Here is a 14,474-nt window from a genome sequence, read left to right on the forward strand (position 1 = left end):
ACACTGACTCTGCAGAGACGAGTATAACTTTGGCTAACCTTTAAGCAGCGGCGGAGGGGAAGAGCGGCCACAACGCGGCGTGCGTTGGAGGTGATGGCTGGGCGTGTAGAGGGCTGTGCCGTTAAAAAGAAGGCTGCGGTGATGTACTTGCTGTGTTGGTCCGTTCGATGGTTGTGTGTCTCTTGTTTTCTATGTTCGTCGTTGCCCAGCCCCGGGTCAGGTGTTGCTCACTACACGCGCAAAAGAAAATGATTGAATGACGCAATGCAAGCGTCGCACGCAGCTCCACAACACGCATCCCCCTCCCTCCCCGCCTATCCCCTAATCTACGTCCACATATGTGCGTCGACGCGTACACAGAGGAGGGGAGGGGGGGGGGCAGAGAGCCACTGATGTGAGGACCTGGCGTAGCAGTGGTGCCCACAGCTTGGGAGTGGGAGGGTAGGCGAGGAACGAGAGTAGCCGCTAACGGAGCGAAGTGGCAGTTTTTCGACAGCCCGTCAATAGTGCCGACTTCGCTTAATGCAGCGGCTGTCCCCTCCCGTTTGCATCCCTCGTCACGTCTCCCACAACACCTTCTCCTGCCCCTGCACGCATCGCCGGCCTTGCTGCCTCATGCTCATCTTCGCCATGATGGCCCGCCCACGCCCCATTTCTACCTTTCCACCCGGTTGGCAGGTGCGTAGGCGGGTATATCTACGCAGTTGTGTTTTTGTGCGTGTGTATGTGTCCGTGCGGCGTTGTGCGCACGCGCGTCTGCTCACCATTGGCCTAGAAGGGGCTACAACGCCTGTACCCAGATTCACAGCGACACGCGCGTACACATACAGACAGAGGGCACAGGCCCAGTCACAGAGAGAAGCGCTGGAGAAGTGAGGGCCGGCGGGTGAGGGGTCACCCGCCGTTGCTATTCATGTCGAGCAGCGCCGTCCCTGCGTACGAGGAGAAGCAAAAGGTTTACGCTCTCCTCAACGGTACCTTCCATGCGGCGATTGTGCTGGAGGTAGCAGAAGACGCAACAGAGGGCGGCTTTCTCTACTACGTTCGCTACGTGGAGCAGGACAGCAGGCTGGATCAATGGCTGCAGGCGAGCGACATCAAGGAACGTCACCAGGGCCGCGCACAACATGGAAGCAGCAGCACCCATCAGCAGTACACCCCGAGCGGTATCAAGACGCGGCGGCAGAGCCACGTGACAGAGCAGCAGAATGCAGAGACGGCAGTGCTGACGGGCGAAGGGGTTGGTATGTCCACAGAGGTTTCGGCAAACGCGAAAGGCGGCGGCGCCGCCTCGCACTTGGTAAAAGTGTCGAAGACGCGTGCGCGACGCGATAGCGCGTTTTTCTCACGCACCAAGAACATCTACTCGATCTGCATGGGGCCGCACGAGGTGGAGACGTGGTACTTCAGCCCGTACCACCTCGCCCGCCCAGAGGTGCAGCAGCGACTGCAGGCAGCGTCTCAGTGTGTAACGGGGAGCACCGAGCTGCAGTTGGTTCAATCCACCACGCCGTCAGGCGGCACTAGTGGTGTGAGCAGTGGTATCGCCGGCGTTGGTGGTGGCGCTGGTGGCAGCGGGAGTGTGAGCGTAGGGGGGGGTGGGTCAGGCAGAGGGAATGGTGCCGGTACGCGGCAGTGGCCAATCGCTACGCGCTCCTTCTCTCTCCACATATGCCCCTACTGCCTGCGGCCGTTCCTTGACAACGCAGCGGTAGTGCGGCATCTCCAGCAAGACTGCCTGCGCCATCCCCCTGGCAACGAGATCTACCGCGACCCAGTGCGGCGCCTCGTCGTGTTGGAGCTGGACGGCTCGCTGGAGCCGACCTTCTGTGAGCACCTTGCTCTTCTCTCGAAGCTCTTTCTTGAGCACAAGGCTCTGGACCACGACATGACGCCCTTCCTGTTCTACGTACTGTGCTCCATGGAGACGCACGGCCTGCAAGTGTTGGGGTACTTCAGCAAGGAGAAGCAAACCCCCGAGCCGTACAACCTGTCATGCATCTTGGTGCTACCGCAGTATCAGAGCCGCGGCATCGGTCGATTCTTGATCGAGCTCAGCTACGAGCTCTCGCGCCGTGAGGGCAAGGTCGGCACGCCGGAGAAGCCCCTCAGCGACTTGGGTGAGAAACTGTACCTAAGCTACTGGGCCGACTCCGTCACCATGGCCATTGCCCGGGCTATGGAGGAAGGCCACTGCGTCTCTGTGGATTACCTGGTGCAGGCAACGGCGATGATTCAGGCAGATGTGATACGAGCCTTACAGCACCAGAAGCTTCTGAACGGGCATCAGCTGACCATCTCCGAGGACATTGTCGAACGGTGCTACACGAAGCGCCTCACCAAGGAACGGGACATCACGAGCTACACCTTCTACACGCACTTGCTCAGCTGGGCCCCCGGCTTCTACGAAGAGTTCCGTGGCGTGCCGCCAGCGCCAGCGTTTGTGCCTTGGCGCGACCCAAGAGCGCCCCACTCGCGAACCGGCGGTTGACGAGGGCGCGCGAGGTGCGCGCAAGGAAGCAACCCTGCAACGTTTTCCTCTGAATCATCATCCTCCCCCTCCTTTCCCACTCCTCCTTTCTGGCTGCCGCACTCTCCATGGAGCGGCTCTGAGGAAGAAGTGGGGTGGTGAAGGCCGAGGTTGGAATTACGATGGCACCGCCTGTCCGCTAGAGGGAGAGATGAATGACCGCGATGACGACAAATCGAAGGAGTCCGCGCGCATGTTAGCCTCTCCGGCCGCAGCGGTGTGCCATGGAGCCAATCCGTGAAGGAGCCTAGCGAGAAGCTAACGCGACACGTGCGCGTCACATCTCTCCCTTCAGCCGCGTATCACGTTGGCCACTAGTCTGACCCTGCACCATTCCTCGTGGTAAGAAGCGAATGAGCAAGATGTCTCTCCATGCAGCGCATGTGCGCGCGGATGATGAAAGACCAAAACGAAAAACAGCGATGTAGGCAGATGTGCTGCGACTGATGCAGAGCTGAGCATGCACATGTGTAACGTGGAGGCGGTGGGCGTGCTCCCGCCGCACAGATGCACCTCGTGCCCTCCTCCTCCTCCCTCCTTTCTTTGTCAATCCCCTCTCCTCTCGAGTCTCTCGAGCGCGCTGCACTGACCATGCAGTTCTGCCGCCTCTTGTTGCAGGGCAACTCATAAAAGCTTGTGCGCCTCTTCGTCTCGTCTCTCCCCCACATGCACCATCTACTCGCTTGCACATCTTTCCTGTCCTCTGCACTCCTCGAACATCGCGCACATCGCACGGCTCGGTCATGTTTCCTCGGAGTCCTCGTAGCAGCTGTGCAGCACGTGACATCAGCTCCGTCTCTCCGTCAGTGGATTCACCGCCATAGTAGGTACAGCAGTGCACCAAACACGACGCATCGCCGTCTTGTCTGTGCTTCTTACACTTTCGTGCGCATTTCCCTCCCCCTCAGCACTCCGCCTCCTTCCCCTTACTCATCACACACGCACGCATCTGTCAACTTCACAATGCGCAGGGCACTCATTGCAAGCGGCCTCATGAGCCGGTGCACGCTGGCGCACCGCTACTGCTCCACCAAGCCTGCAGGCGACAACGCGAAGATCGACGACTTGGCCACCGCCTACTCTCAGCTAACGCTGAGGGAAGTGTCTGACCTGCAGCGCCTCATATTCAAGAAGCTAGGTCACAGCGACGAATTCTACGAGAAGGCGCTGCTGCGCGGTCTAGGCGGTGGCGGTGGCGCGGTTATGATGGCTCCAGCTGCGGCGGCGGCGGTGGCACCGGCAGCCGATGCCCCGGCCGCAGACGCGCTCAAGACGGAGAAGAAGAAGGTTGAGAAGCTCACGTACGACGTTAAGCTCGAAAAGTTTGCGCCAGAGATCAAAATCAAGCTCATCAAGGAGCTGCGCACAGTGACCAACCTCAGCATCGCCGATGCCAAGAAGGCAGTGGAGAAGTGCCCCGGTCTTGTGGCCACCAACATGAGCAAGGACGACGCGGAGAAGCTCAAGGTGCTTTATGAAAAGCTCGGGGCCAAGGTGGAGCTCCTCTAAGCACTGGAACACCACAGCGGCTGCGGCATGGAATGCCTGGCGTCTGCACTCATTGAGTGGGCGTGCGTGTGTGTATGTGTGTGTGTGTGTGTGTTTGGGCTTAAGGGAAAAATATATGGATGTGTGTGTTCGAGGTATTCGGGCAACTATCGTTGGCGTTGCTCGCTCTGCGTGCGTGTGTGTCCTCCTGGGAATGTCTGTCTTGCATGTGCATCTGTCGGTATGGATTCCGTTGATGAGCGTCTCACATACTTTCTCTGTTGTAGTGTTGTGTTGCTCATTCTGTGGGTAGGTGTGTCTTCTCTGAGCTTCTTTTCATCGCCTCCTCTTCGCTGTGAGAGAGTTGGCCGCAGCCGGTAGGAATCAACTTCGTCGCAGAGTCCACTTGTTAGCGTCGCTCCCCCCTCTACGTCCGCCACGCGTCTCCTGCGCTTTTCAATCGAGTAGTCCCAGTGCGGAAAAGGACTGTGTGGAGAGGCGGGCGGATGTCGCGTACGCGGACCAGGAGAGAGCGGCACGGCACCGCCTCCTGCCCTCTGCCAGTTCTTTCGTCCTCATCAGGTTTCAGAAACGAAGAAAAACGCGCACCGACGTCTCTGCCCCACCACCCCACCCCCTCTTTCCTCGCCCTCTCTCTTTACGTGCCTCCCACGCGCAGCAGACTCGCTCATGCAGCGGAAGTGCCCGTGGACAGAGAGCCACACAACGGCTTTCATCTTCGCACCTCTCACACATACGGAGAGCTGAACTACAGCGCTGGCCCACACGGAGAGAGAGACTAGCAAGCACACACGTTTGCAGGCATGGCCTACTACACAGCGGAGGAAATCACTGATCGTCGCATCAACGAGGATGACGGCGCCATCGAGTACGCCGTAAAGTGGGAGGGGTTTGCTGGCGAAATCACGTGGGAGAAGCGCCACCAGTTAACAGAGAACTGCGCGGAGACGGTTCAGGCAGTGGACCAGCGGTGCATGGACGCCACTGATGAGGAACTCGAACGTTGGCGTGACGGCAAGTGGAAGCGTGGCGCGAAACGAGCGCACGATTCACCACCGCTAGTAAGCACCGCAACGGAGCGGCGAAAACGCAGTCGATCTGTCTCTCCGGCTGCAGTGGAGGACCTGGAGCAGGTGGAAGTACTAAATGGGCTTCTCCTTCGTCCTCCACGAGGCGACAGTCGCAACGACGATGCGTGCGGTGCCCAGCACGCCGAGGAGGAGGGGACGATCCTGATGCTGGGCGAGGTGGTCTTGGCGGAGGAGGCGTCGGCCATCTTGAACGGCACCGGCGGCTACCGGAAGAAGCGTAAGACCGCAACCGTCAGCACCGCCGTCGCCCTTCACACCGCCCCGGCTCTAGACATCGAGAAGCGCTGGCGTGACATGCACGGACAGAGCCTCCTCCACAGCATCGAAGTCGCGCGGTCGGTCACTCCTTTTCACCCGCACTTTCGCCTCCACGGGTGCGACCCGGCAACGCGGTGCGCGATGGCGCTGGAGGTGGAGCGGTCCTCACACCTGCGCATCATCAGCATCGCGCCTCCGCTCATGACGCATAGCGGCGCAGTGTTTGGGCTGCCCGTGGCGCTAGGCCCTCTTGTGGGGGAGAAGGATGTGGAGCAGCTACGACAGAGCGTGCAGCTCGAGTCTCCGCTCTTCGGTAGTGCTGCTCAAGAGCTTGTGAAGCCTCATGTGGAGCAGATGGTTGTGCGGTACATCATTCCCGAGGTGACGCCTGCCACCGTTGACGACCCCGCCACTCCCACCACTGAGTTGTTCCCTGCTCACGGTCGCATCGCCTCAATGCCACTCTCGGTCTTCCGGGTGGTGTTTCCACAGCTGCTCATCGACTACCTGCTCACGAACTCCGTCGTTCTGCGTTGATAGATTTGGGCCAGATGAGGGAGTAACTGCCTGCTCACTCGCACTCTTTCACCTCCTGCACTGCACCGTGGCATGTGCGTGAAGCTGCTACATTATGGATGTATATGGGCGCGTGTGTTCGTCTTGCTCTGCCACGTTCGCTTCTCCACCGCTCTGTGGCCAGCGCTCGTGCGTTATCTGCTCCACCACCGATGACCACTTCGGGTCTGCGTGTGGTCTTTAGTCGGGTCCTGTGGAACGCAAAGCAGAGAAAGCGGCACGAGAAGAGCGTCGGGACCACGACTTTCCGTGAATCCCATCCACACATGAGAGTTCCAAAATCATCTGTGCGGCAGCCTCCTGTGGATCCTGCCTTGCACAACACTCGTGCCAATGTGCACAGGAGCCACTCTCCGCCCCGCTCTTCTTCTCACAGGTGGGCATCGCGCACTGCTCCTCCCCCGGCCCCCCTCTCTCGCTGTGAAGATCTTCGGCACGAGCGCCTCTTTTTCTTCGGCTTCAGAATGCCCGCGGACGGCGAGCAGTCGCAGCAGGCTCAGGCGCCAGCCTGAAGCCGCGCAGCACCATCGACTAGTACGAGCGCCACTCGAGAGAGATCCAACGTCTTATCGACAACGCGGCGATGCCCCGGTCGAATGGGAAAGAGCGTCGGCTCGAAGCAGCGCTGATCACGTATTCATGCACCCCTTCTTGGACGACAGAGGCGTCGGTCTACCTCGCTGGCCACGTAGAGCTGACGCTGAGTCCGTAGATGAATCCAATGGAACCTGCGAACTCCATGGGGAAGCACCACGCTCGAGTGCAGCGAAGGAGCAGTGCTGTGAGTGCCTCACCGCTGAGCGCGCACACCGCAGCACGTCACCGCTTCCAGCTCGATTCGACTTCTTCCTCTTTCACCACACCTCTGTTTAGCCCTGCAGTGGTCGTTCATAGTATGAAAGAGCGTGTGGAGGGGGGGGGACATCAGACTTGGGAAGCCTGTCTTCCTCTGCACTTTAAAAAGGATTCGCCCGCAACGGAGGAAGGTGCGGCGGACTGGAGCGACAATGCACACGCCCACCATACTAGAGGAGACGGAAAAGAAACGCGCGAGGAAGCACGACTTGCCGGCCAACGTTTGGGGGAGATGCCGTGGCCACCTTCTACGCAAGTTCGACGGCTTCGAAACTGCATTGTCCAAAGAGCAGGGGCTCTTGCCACACCCGCTCCTCGGCACGCGCATAGCTGGATGCTCACGCGTCTCGGTGCCTGTCCACACCATAGTTTGATGGCAGGCGGACACCCCCGTATGTGGCATCTCACGATCCAGCACCCCACCCTCTAGCCCTGCCCGATGCCGAGCCGCTTCTGGTCGTGACAGGCTCTGGCGCCCACGACGTAGGATGGGGAGGTCAGAACGCGCTTGCGCCATCCATATGGTAGGCGGAGCGTCAGTGTGAGTCGAGCACACCCCACCTGACCCTCAATGCCTACCGGTGGTGGGGAGCCTGAGCCACCCCGAGGGGGATTCACCAGGTGGCGGCCGGCAGAACGGGGGAGCGCCTGTGCGGCAACCTGCGAGGTTGGGGACGGATGGAGTTTGGTGCAGAGCCCGAGCTGGGATGTCTGGGTCGGTGCACAGCTGTAACGCATGTGCCTACGGCGTGCTGCTTTGCACCACGCGATGGGGGCCTGTGGCGGGCCCGGTAGAGCGGATTCGAATTCGTGTTGCGTGGCAGAAAATTCGCAGGCTGAGCAGCAAAGTTGTCAGCGCCTTTTTCAGGAGGATGCAACTGTGTCGGAAGGGCGACGGGGCTTCACCGTGCCACCAGCGAAGCAGTGTATGACGGGAAGCATGCAATGCAAGGAAGGTGTCGGGGGACCGAAGTGTGGTCGTGCCCATGTGCGCCATACGTAAGGCCGTGCACACTCGCATCTCGCTTTGAGCCGGCCGCCGTCATCGTCCTCGGCGTCAACAGAGTCGCTCTCCATTCGTTTCGTCTGATGCTCGCTCGTGGTCCATTTCACGAGGCTCTCGACATCCATCAACCTTACGCGCCTGTGCCTCCCAGACTGGTCGCGGCCTCTCTCGCCCCTTTTTGTCCTTGCCCCGTCTGAATCGTATCTCTTTTAGGACGGTGTATTGTCCCTCTGCCCACCCCTCAACACCGCGTCTGCTCACGCCACCCCCATCTTCTCTCGTGGTTTGCTTCACGGCCTCGATGCAACACCGCCACACACGCATGCAATGTGTGCCCCTCTTCACCGCCCTCCCTCCTTCGCTGAGCACGCCGCACACACACGTGAAGCAAAAGACATGTGTGCGTGGACAGCACACCGACAAATTGCGCATGCGACCCACACCCACCACGACTACGTGCTTCCCCTTCTCTCGGGCCTCCGCTGCCGCATCGTCACATCCTTGTGGTGTTCGCTTTCTCTGCTATACCTCACTTCACTGTCACAGCTGGGACATCCATACATGTAAACGCACAACCGCCGCCCCTCCCCCTCCACCCCGCTACGCTCCATTCGCACGGCCCTCTCCCCCTCCATCCCCTGCGCGTGTGCGTGTGTGTAGAACCTTTTCGAAACGCAGTTTTCAGGAGTGCGTCTGCCCTCAAGAGACAGAAAACAAAGAAAGACGTATACCTATATACGCAAGCCCCTCCCGCACAGACAAGCATTGCCCACTACACGCGCAGACGAAGACAGACAGACACAGACACACGCACACACACGCAGATTCACCAGGTCCATTCGCAGACGCACTTGCAGATCTCTTGTCGCGTTTTTCCCTCTCCTTTTCGGCCCCCGTCCGCTTGAAGAGTTAAACACGGTTGGTGGTAGCCGCCCACGCATTGTGGCACCACTCGCATTCACGCAAGCGCAGACAACTAGACAAGGTGCCCCGTGCGTGCATATCGATCCTCCCCCCCTCCGCCTAAGCTGGCGAAGTGCCTTTGCGGAGTGCCGTCGCTGCTGGAGTGCGTCGGGTACACGTGTTCCACAAGCACACGCGCGCGACAGCGACGCACAAGCACGCATACAGAGATATATATGCACATATAAGAACGGATCTTGTGACAGTTAACGCTGCTGCTGCTGCTGCAGTGGACAGCGACACATCGTGCAGATACGAAAAGACGCGCTTGACGAGTTACAAATAGAAGCAGCGCGTGAACGGCACTGGCCATCAGCGCAGTGCTATTCACATCTCACCCACCCACCCACTCATCCCTCTCCCGATCCTGCCCGAAGTGGCACAATTCCATCAGAAAGCGTACCGTGTACGTTGATCATCCACACGCAGAGAAATCTCTGCCGCAGCTCCTCATGCCGCAGCTCCAGCAGCTTTCCACACATCGTGCAGCAGGGTCTGCGCAGCCGTTCATAAAGCACCCAGATGCGCCGCAGCCATCGACGGCATCCTTTCATGCGCCGGCCACGCCGGTTCCCAGAGCAGTCTTGTTCAATACAGCAGGCGGGTTCGCGTATCAGGTGATGACCTCAGCTATCGAAAAAGCAAAGGCACCGACAGTGAGTATCTTCACAGTGCGCCGAATTCCAGTCGCCAACTCCCGCGCTCTATCTCTGCACCTCGCTGCGGCCGCAAGCTGCAGGTTGCCGTTCTGCGTCGTTGAAGGTGGAGTGACGTGGAGCGATGTGGTGATGACGTTGATGCTGCCTCAGCCGGAGCGACCCCCTTCCCATATGGGTTGGAACGTGCAGGTGCTTGGCCAGGACGTCGACAGCGGTGCCTGGGTCCCCATCACGCCCTCTCTATCCTCGCGACTGGAGACGCGTTACTTCCTGTGCACCGACGTCGAGGTGCTGTTTGGGCACTACCAGACCTCTGTTCTCTACATGCAGGCAATTCCGCTGACGGCTGAGACGGCTGGGCCCGACTGGCGCACCCCGTTGCAGCAGAGCTCCGCCGCCGGTGCTGCACCGCCCCCCGCGCCCATCAAGGCGCCACGCCGAGGGAGTGCGTTCGCACCGAGCAGCAGCGCCTCCCAGCCGCGCGCCACCACCGGTGCGGATACCGCATCTGCACGACTGGCAGGCAAGGCGAGGCCTTGCAGCCTGAGTGCCGACTTAGGTCTTGCCGCGCAAGCGCCATCGACGCCACCCCTCAGCCCTCCATCGGCGCATGCTATGTGGTCGCTCGCCGCCTTTGTGAAACAGCAGGAGCGCTGGGGTCGTCGTTGTCAAGAGTTGCGGCAGCGCGCGGCGGGTGTGACGCCTCGGGAAGCGCTGCAGCAGGTGCGTGAGGAGCTGCGATTTTGCCGTGCCGCTTTTGGCGTTGACGGAGTCGTCGCACCCACCTGTGCCGACAAGGGTGTCGCCACGTGGGCACTTAGCCTGCTGGAGCACCAGTGCACAACGCTGGCCGACTACGTATATGCCGCGTGCACAGAAGGGCGCAACGATCACCGGTTTCTTCTTCGGCTGGCTCGCAGTCGTCTTGGTCGCGCCTTTCAGCTGGCTTGCAAGGTCATCCATGTCGCAGACTCGGTGCTCAGCGCTGCCGGGGCAGCAGATGACGCCGGCGTCGTCTTGTCTGACTTTCCTCGCGACTGGCTGGCGCTTCTGCTGGCCTCGCTGCGCCTGCGCAGTCTTCGGCACCTGGCTCTGGCGCGCGCCTGCGGGGCTGTGTCGAATGGGAAGCCGCAGTCACCGTGGACGATGGAGGCCCTCGTTGATGAGGCGGTCCAGACGGCCGGTTGGATCCTCGAGGCGCTCTTCAGCATCTGCGAGCGCGGCGAAATACCTGGACTGGCGCAAGCCGCGCTGGCGGAGACGTTACTGACATGCGCCCTCTCTCTCGCTGAACTGGCGGCGTATCTTTCCACCAACACGTCGCATCGCTGCGAACTGATGGCAGCGGCAGTGCACGTCTGCCGCGTACGCTTCCAGCTTACACGTGGCGACGGCGATGCTCACTGGCTGCCGCAGTGTGTGAGCGACGTGGTGGCTCGCATGCAGACCAAGTTTAGCAGGATACCGCTGACGTCATCGGCCTTTACCGAGTACGCCGCCCTCATTCGGCAGCTGCGAGACTCTGCCGAGTGCGCGGAGATGTGCAACAGGCCAGCTGCTGCGCACGCTGGCGCCCCACCAGCGGACGTCCAGCCAGAACCACTGCCGTTGGGATATACTGTTACGCGCCTCCCGGTCACGGCAGCGGTGGATGCGGCTTTTGTGCGCGGCAACACACTGGTGCGTGAGCTCCGCCGCACCGCCGCGGCGGTGCAGAGGGCAGTTCAGCGGAGCTCGACTGCGCCTTCATCGTGGAAAGACCCGCCTCAGTCTCCGTATCGCCGCACCGGCCCTGAGAGTACTGAGCACTGCCAGACCCGCTCATCGCCACAAGCGTCAGAGGCGACGTAGCCCCTACGGTCAGGTGAAGAGTTGCGCACAGGGGTGCCCCTGTTCTCGGCGAAAGGTGCACTCCGTCCCGACACCTTAGGAGGAGCACCGTCTGCGTTGTGATTGGAGTCTGCGCTCGCCTTTAGCGGTTTTCTCTACTCCCTCCCGCCCACCTACTCAGGTGTGCGTGCTGCGCAGCCAGTGCCGCTGCTCCTCTCGCGATGGTGCCATGGCCCCCATGTCACCGCAATCCTCTTTCAGACAAGCACAGGCGCTGTATCTATGGGTGCGTCTGTGTGTCGCCGACTCGGCCTCCCTTGTCTTCCTCGTTTCTTCTCTCCGTCTCTCGGCTTTACACCTCTGCCCATGCCACAGTTATGTTGCACCCCCCTCTCCCTACTTTCTCTCGATCCCATCCGCGATACCGCACGGACAGCGCCGCAGCGTCTGTGCACGTCTATGTGGATCTGCTCAGAACAACGCTCTGTTTTCTTAACTAGTATGGGTCTTCCTGCTCCTCCGAATTCCTTCTGCGTCTTCTCCGTTCGTGGTTGTTGTCGCAGGGCCGCAACCCTCATCTGCTGTGGCTTCCCGACGCGCGTTTAGGGCCCCGGGCGTCTCTTGCAGCTATGCGCCCGCCACCGTACCGCGTCACGGAACTCGAATCGTGCGCACGGATGTATATGCATGAAGGCACTTCTGCACGCCGCACCGCATCCTTCTTATTCGCCAAGCTGTGGGTTAGGGGCCGCATGCGCTTGGAAGGGTGAAGAGTGGGTGGGCGCACCTTGTCCACCGTGAGTCTATATGTGCGAGCACCCGCCACCATCGCGTCGTTGGTCAACGGCCGATCCTTCACACGTACCCTTTCCTCGCGGCACCGTGCCATACTTCTCCGTTTCTTCTTCTCTACCCCTCTCCCGTGTCGGCCTCTCCTTGTAATCCCACTGGTGTGTGGTGATACACCACAACGAGGTGTGCACGCATTTCGCTCTCTCTACCACGCAGCAAGTCCGCCCACTGTGCGCACACGACACCTCTATCGCTCTTTTCTACTGCCCACCCGCCCACCCCTACCCCTCCCACACCTCAGCGACACCATGCAGGCGTACGAGGAGCTGAAGCAGCTGCATCGAAAGCTGCACAACCTTCGGCACCTTCTTGCCCTAGGTGAGTGGGACATGCATACCATGATGCCGCCGAAGGGCGCAACGGCTCGCGCGAACGCGCTTGCGGAGCTGGAGGCACACGTGCACCAGCTTCACACAGCGCCACGCGTTGCGCTCCTTTTGAAGGAGGCGCTGCTGGTTAAGGACGAACTCGCCGAGGTGGACCGCGCGAACCTCCGCGAAATGGTGCGCCTGCACGAGCTTGCGTCGCAGCTGCCGGAGGAGCTGCTGCGGCGCAGGACGCGGCTGACAACGCTGGCGCAGCAGCTGTGGGTAAAATGCCGCGCGGAAAACGACATTGCTGCGTGGCTGCCGACGCTGCAGGAGCTGGTGGACCTCGAGCGCGAGGAGGGCCGCCTTCGAGCGGGCACAAGCGGGAAGTCCCCGTACGACGCGCTGCTCGGCGCCAACGAGCCCGGGATGACGGTTGCGAAGCTGGACGCAATCTACGCGGACATCAAGTCTTGGCTGCCGGCGCTGTACAAGGAGGTGCTGGAGAACCGAAAGGACATGGGCGCGAGCCTCACTGAGCTGCAGACGCCGATCTCGAAGGAAAAGCAGATTGCTCTTGGCCGGCAGCTGATGACGGACGTGTGGAAGTACGACTGGGGCGCGGGTCGCTACGACGAGGCGCCGCACCCGTTTGGTGGGATGGTGAAGGAGGACGTGCGGATGACGTACTACTGGTCGCCGGACAACTACACCAAGTGCCTGCTGGCGACGATCCACGAGACAGGACACGCCAAATACGAGCAGAACTGCGGGCCGCGCGAGCTGCTTGGGCAGCCGGTGTGCGAGGCGCGATCCGGCGGCATCCACGAGACGCAGTCGCTGCTGGCGGAGAGGATGATAGCCAAGTCCGCTGCGTTCGCCGAGTACCTGACGCCGCTGCTGGAGCTGCACCTTGGCGCGCAGCCAGGGCTGACGGTGGAGAACGTGCGCAAGATCAACCAGCTGGTGAAGCCGAGCTACATCCGGACGCTTGCAGACGAGGTGGGTTACTCTCTCCACGTGATCCTGCGCTACGAGATCGAGCGCGACCTGATCGAGGGGCGCCTGGAGGCGGTGGACGTGCCGCGGGTGTGGGACGAAAAGATGAAGGAGTACATGGGCCTGGAGACGCTTGGGCGCGACGACCTCGGGTGCCTACAGGACATTCACTGGGCTGCCGGCTATTGGGGGAGTTTTCCCGCCTACACGATCGGCGCCATCGGCGCTGCGCAGCTGATGGCGGCCATCCGCCAGCAGCTGGGTGACGACGTCGTGACGCAGTGCATCCGCACGGGCCACATCGACCCCATCTTGGCCAAGCAGAAGGAGATGATCTGGGACCTGGGCTGCCTGCTCGAGACGGGCGAGCTGCTTATCAAGGCAACCGGCGAGCCGCTGAACCCGCGCCACCTGCGCGAGCACCTGGAGCGCCGCTACCTGCGCAATGAGGACTGAGGAGTGGAAGCAGTGCTTGTTGCCGTCCTTTGAGCTTGCGTTCTGCTGTCTGGCCCCCTCCCCTTTCCCTGCCAACGTCAGCAAGCCCCGGCCTCGCCGTGCGCGTGGTGCTCCGTGCAACCTTGTGTGTGTTCTGTCATGCTCCCTCTCTCCTCGAGATGACATCGGCAAACTCCGTGTGCCCACGATCGCATGCGAAGGTAACTTTTATTGATGTTTTGATTTCGTTTTTTTTTGTTTGGTCTGATTTTTCAGTGCACGAACGACGCAGTGCGCGGTCTGTGCGTGGGTCGGTGTGGTAGACGACACGCACAGGCACACGCGCGTACGCAGATGTCGGCACGTTTTTACTTTCCCTTTTTATCGCTCTGATTATTCTGTTTTGACACGATGCACCGCCGCCTCACCGCTGGCTAGCTGCTGCGCTGGGTCACTCAAAAGTCTTACATCCACTCCGCTTCTATATACTATTTCCGCCCACGCCCATCGACACACCGGTGGGTGGGTCCCTCAAAGAAAAGAGACGACAAAAACGCGGCTGAGGTCCCTCGCACCGTTCATGTGCCGCTTCGCTTTCACGCG

At 60.7% G+C, this 14,474-nt stretch overlaps 5 protein-coding genes across 5 annotated transcripts; all 5 read left to right on the forward strand.

The window, feature by feature from the left end:
- Positions 1 to 913: 913 nt before the first annotated feature.
- On the forward strand, positions 914 to 2,491 carry LINJ_14_0140 (putative histone acetyltransferase; the record flags this gene model as incomplete). The annotated part of the gene is made up of 1 exon (XM_001464160.1): positions 914 to 2,491. The coding sequence occupies one exon, from the start codon at positions 914 to 916 to the stop codon at positions 2,489 to 2,491; it is 1,578 nt and encodes a 525-aa protein (XP_001464197.1).
- Positions 2,492 to 3,493: 1,002 nt separating this feature from the next.
- Positions 3,494 to 4,039, forward strand: LINJ_14_0150 (putative 60S ribosomal protein; the record flags this gene model as incomplete). Its single annotated transcript, XM_001464161.1, has 1 exon — positions 3,494 to 4,039. One exon carries the CDS (start codon positions 3,494 to 3,496, stop codon positions 4,037 to 4,039), a length of 546 nt encoding a protein of 181 aa, XP_001464198.1.
- An 803-nt stretch (positions 4,040 to 4,842) lies between these two features.
- Positions 4,843 to 5,925, forward strand: LINJ_14_0160 (conserved hypothetical protein; the record flags this gene model as incomplete). Its single annotated transcript, XM_001464162.2, has 1 exon — positions 4,843 to 5,925. The coding sequence occupies one exon, from the start codon at positions 4,843 to 4,845 to the stop codon at positions 5,923 to 5,925; it is 1,083 nt and encodes a 360-aa protein (XP_001464199.2).
- Positions 5,926 to 9,240: 3,315 nt separating this feature from the next.
- Positions 9,241 to 11,298, forward strand: LINJ_14_0170 (conserved hypothetical protein; the record flags this gene model as incomplete). The annotated part of the gene is made up of 1 exon (XM_001464163.1): positions 9,241 to 11,298. One exon carries the CDS (start codon positions 9,241 to 9,243, stop codon positions 11,296 to 11,298), a length of 2,058 nt encoding a protein of 685 aa, XP_001464200.1.
- A 1,079-nt stretch (positions 11,299 to 12,377) lies between these two features.
- On the forward strand, positions 12,378 to 13,892 carry LINJ_14_0180 (metallo-peptidase, Clan MA(E), Family M32; the record flags this gene model as incomplete). Its single annotated transcript, XM_001464164.1, has 1 exon — positions 12,378 to 13,892. The coding sequence occupies one exon, from the start codon at positions 12,378 to 12,380 to the stop codon at positions 13,890 to 13,892; it is 1,515 nt and encodes a 504-aa protein (XP_001464201.1).
- Between the last annotated feature and the right edge of the window lie 582 nt (positions 13,893 to 14,474).

The sequence above is a fragment of the Leishmania infantum genome, chromosome 14, assembly GCF_000002875.2.
Source record: "Leishmania infantum JPCM5 genome chromosome 14".
In the NCBI taxonomy this organism is placed as follows: domain Eukaryota; phylum Euglenozoa; class Kinetoplastea; order Trypanosomatida; family Trypanosomatidae; genus Leishmania; species Leishmania infantum.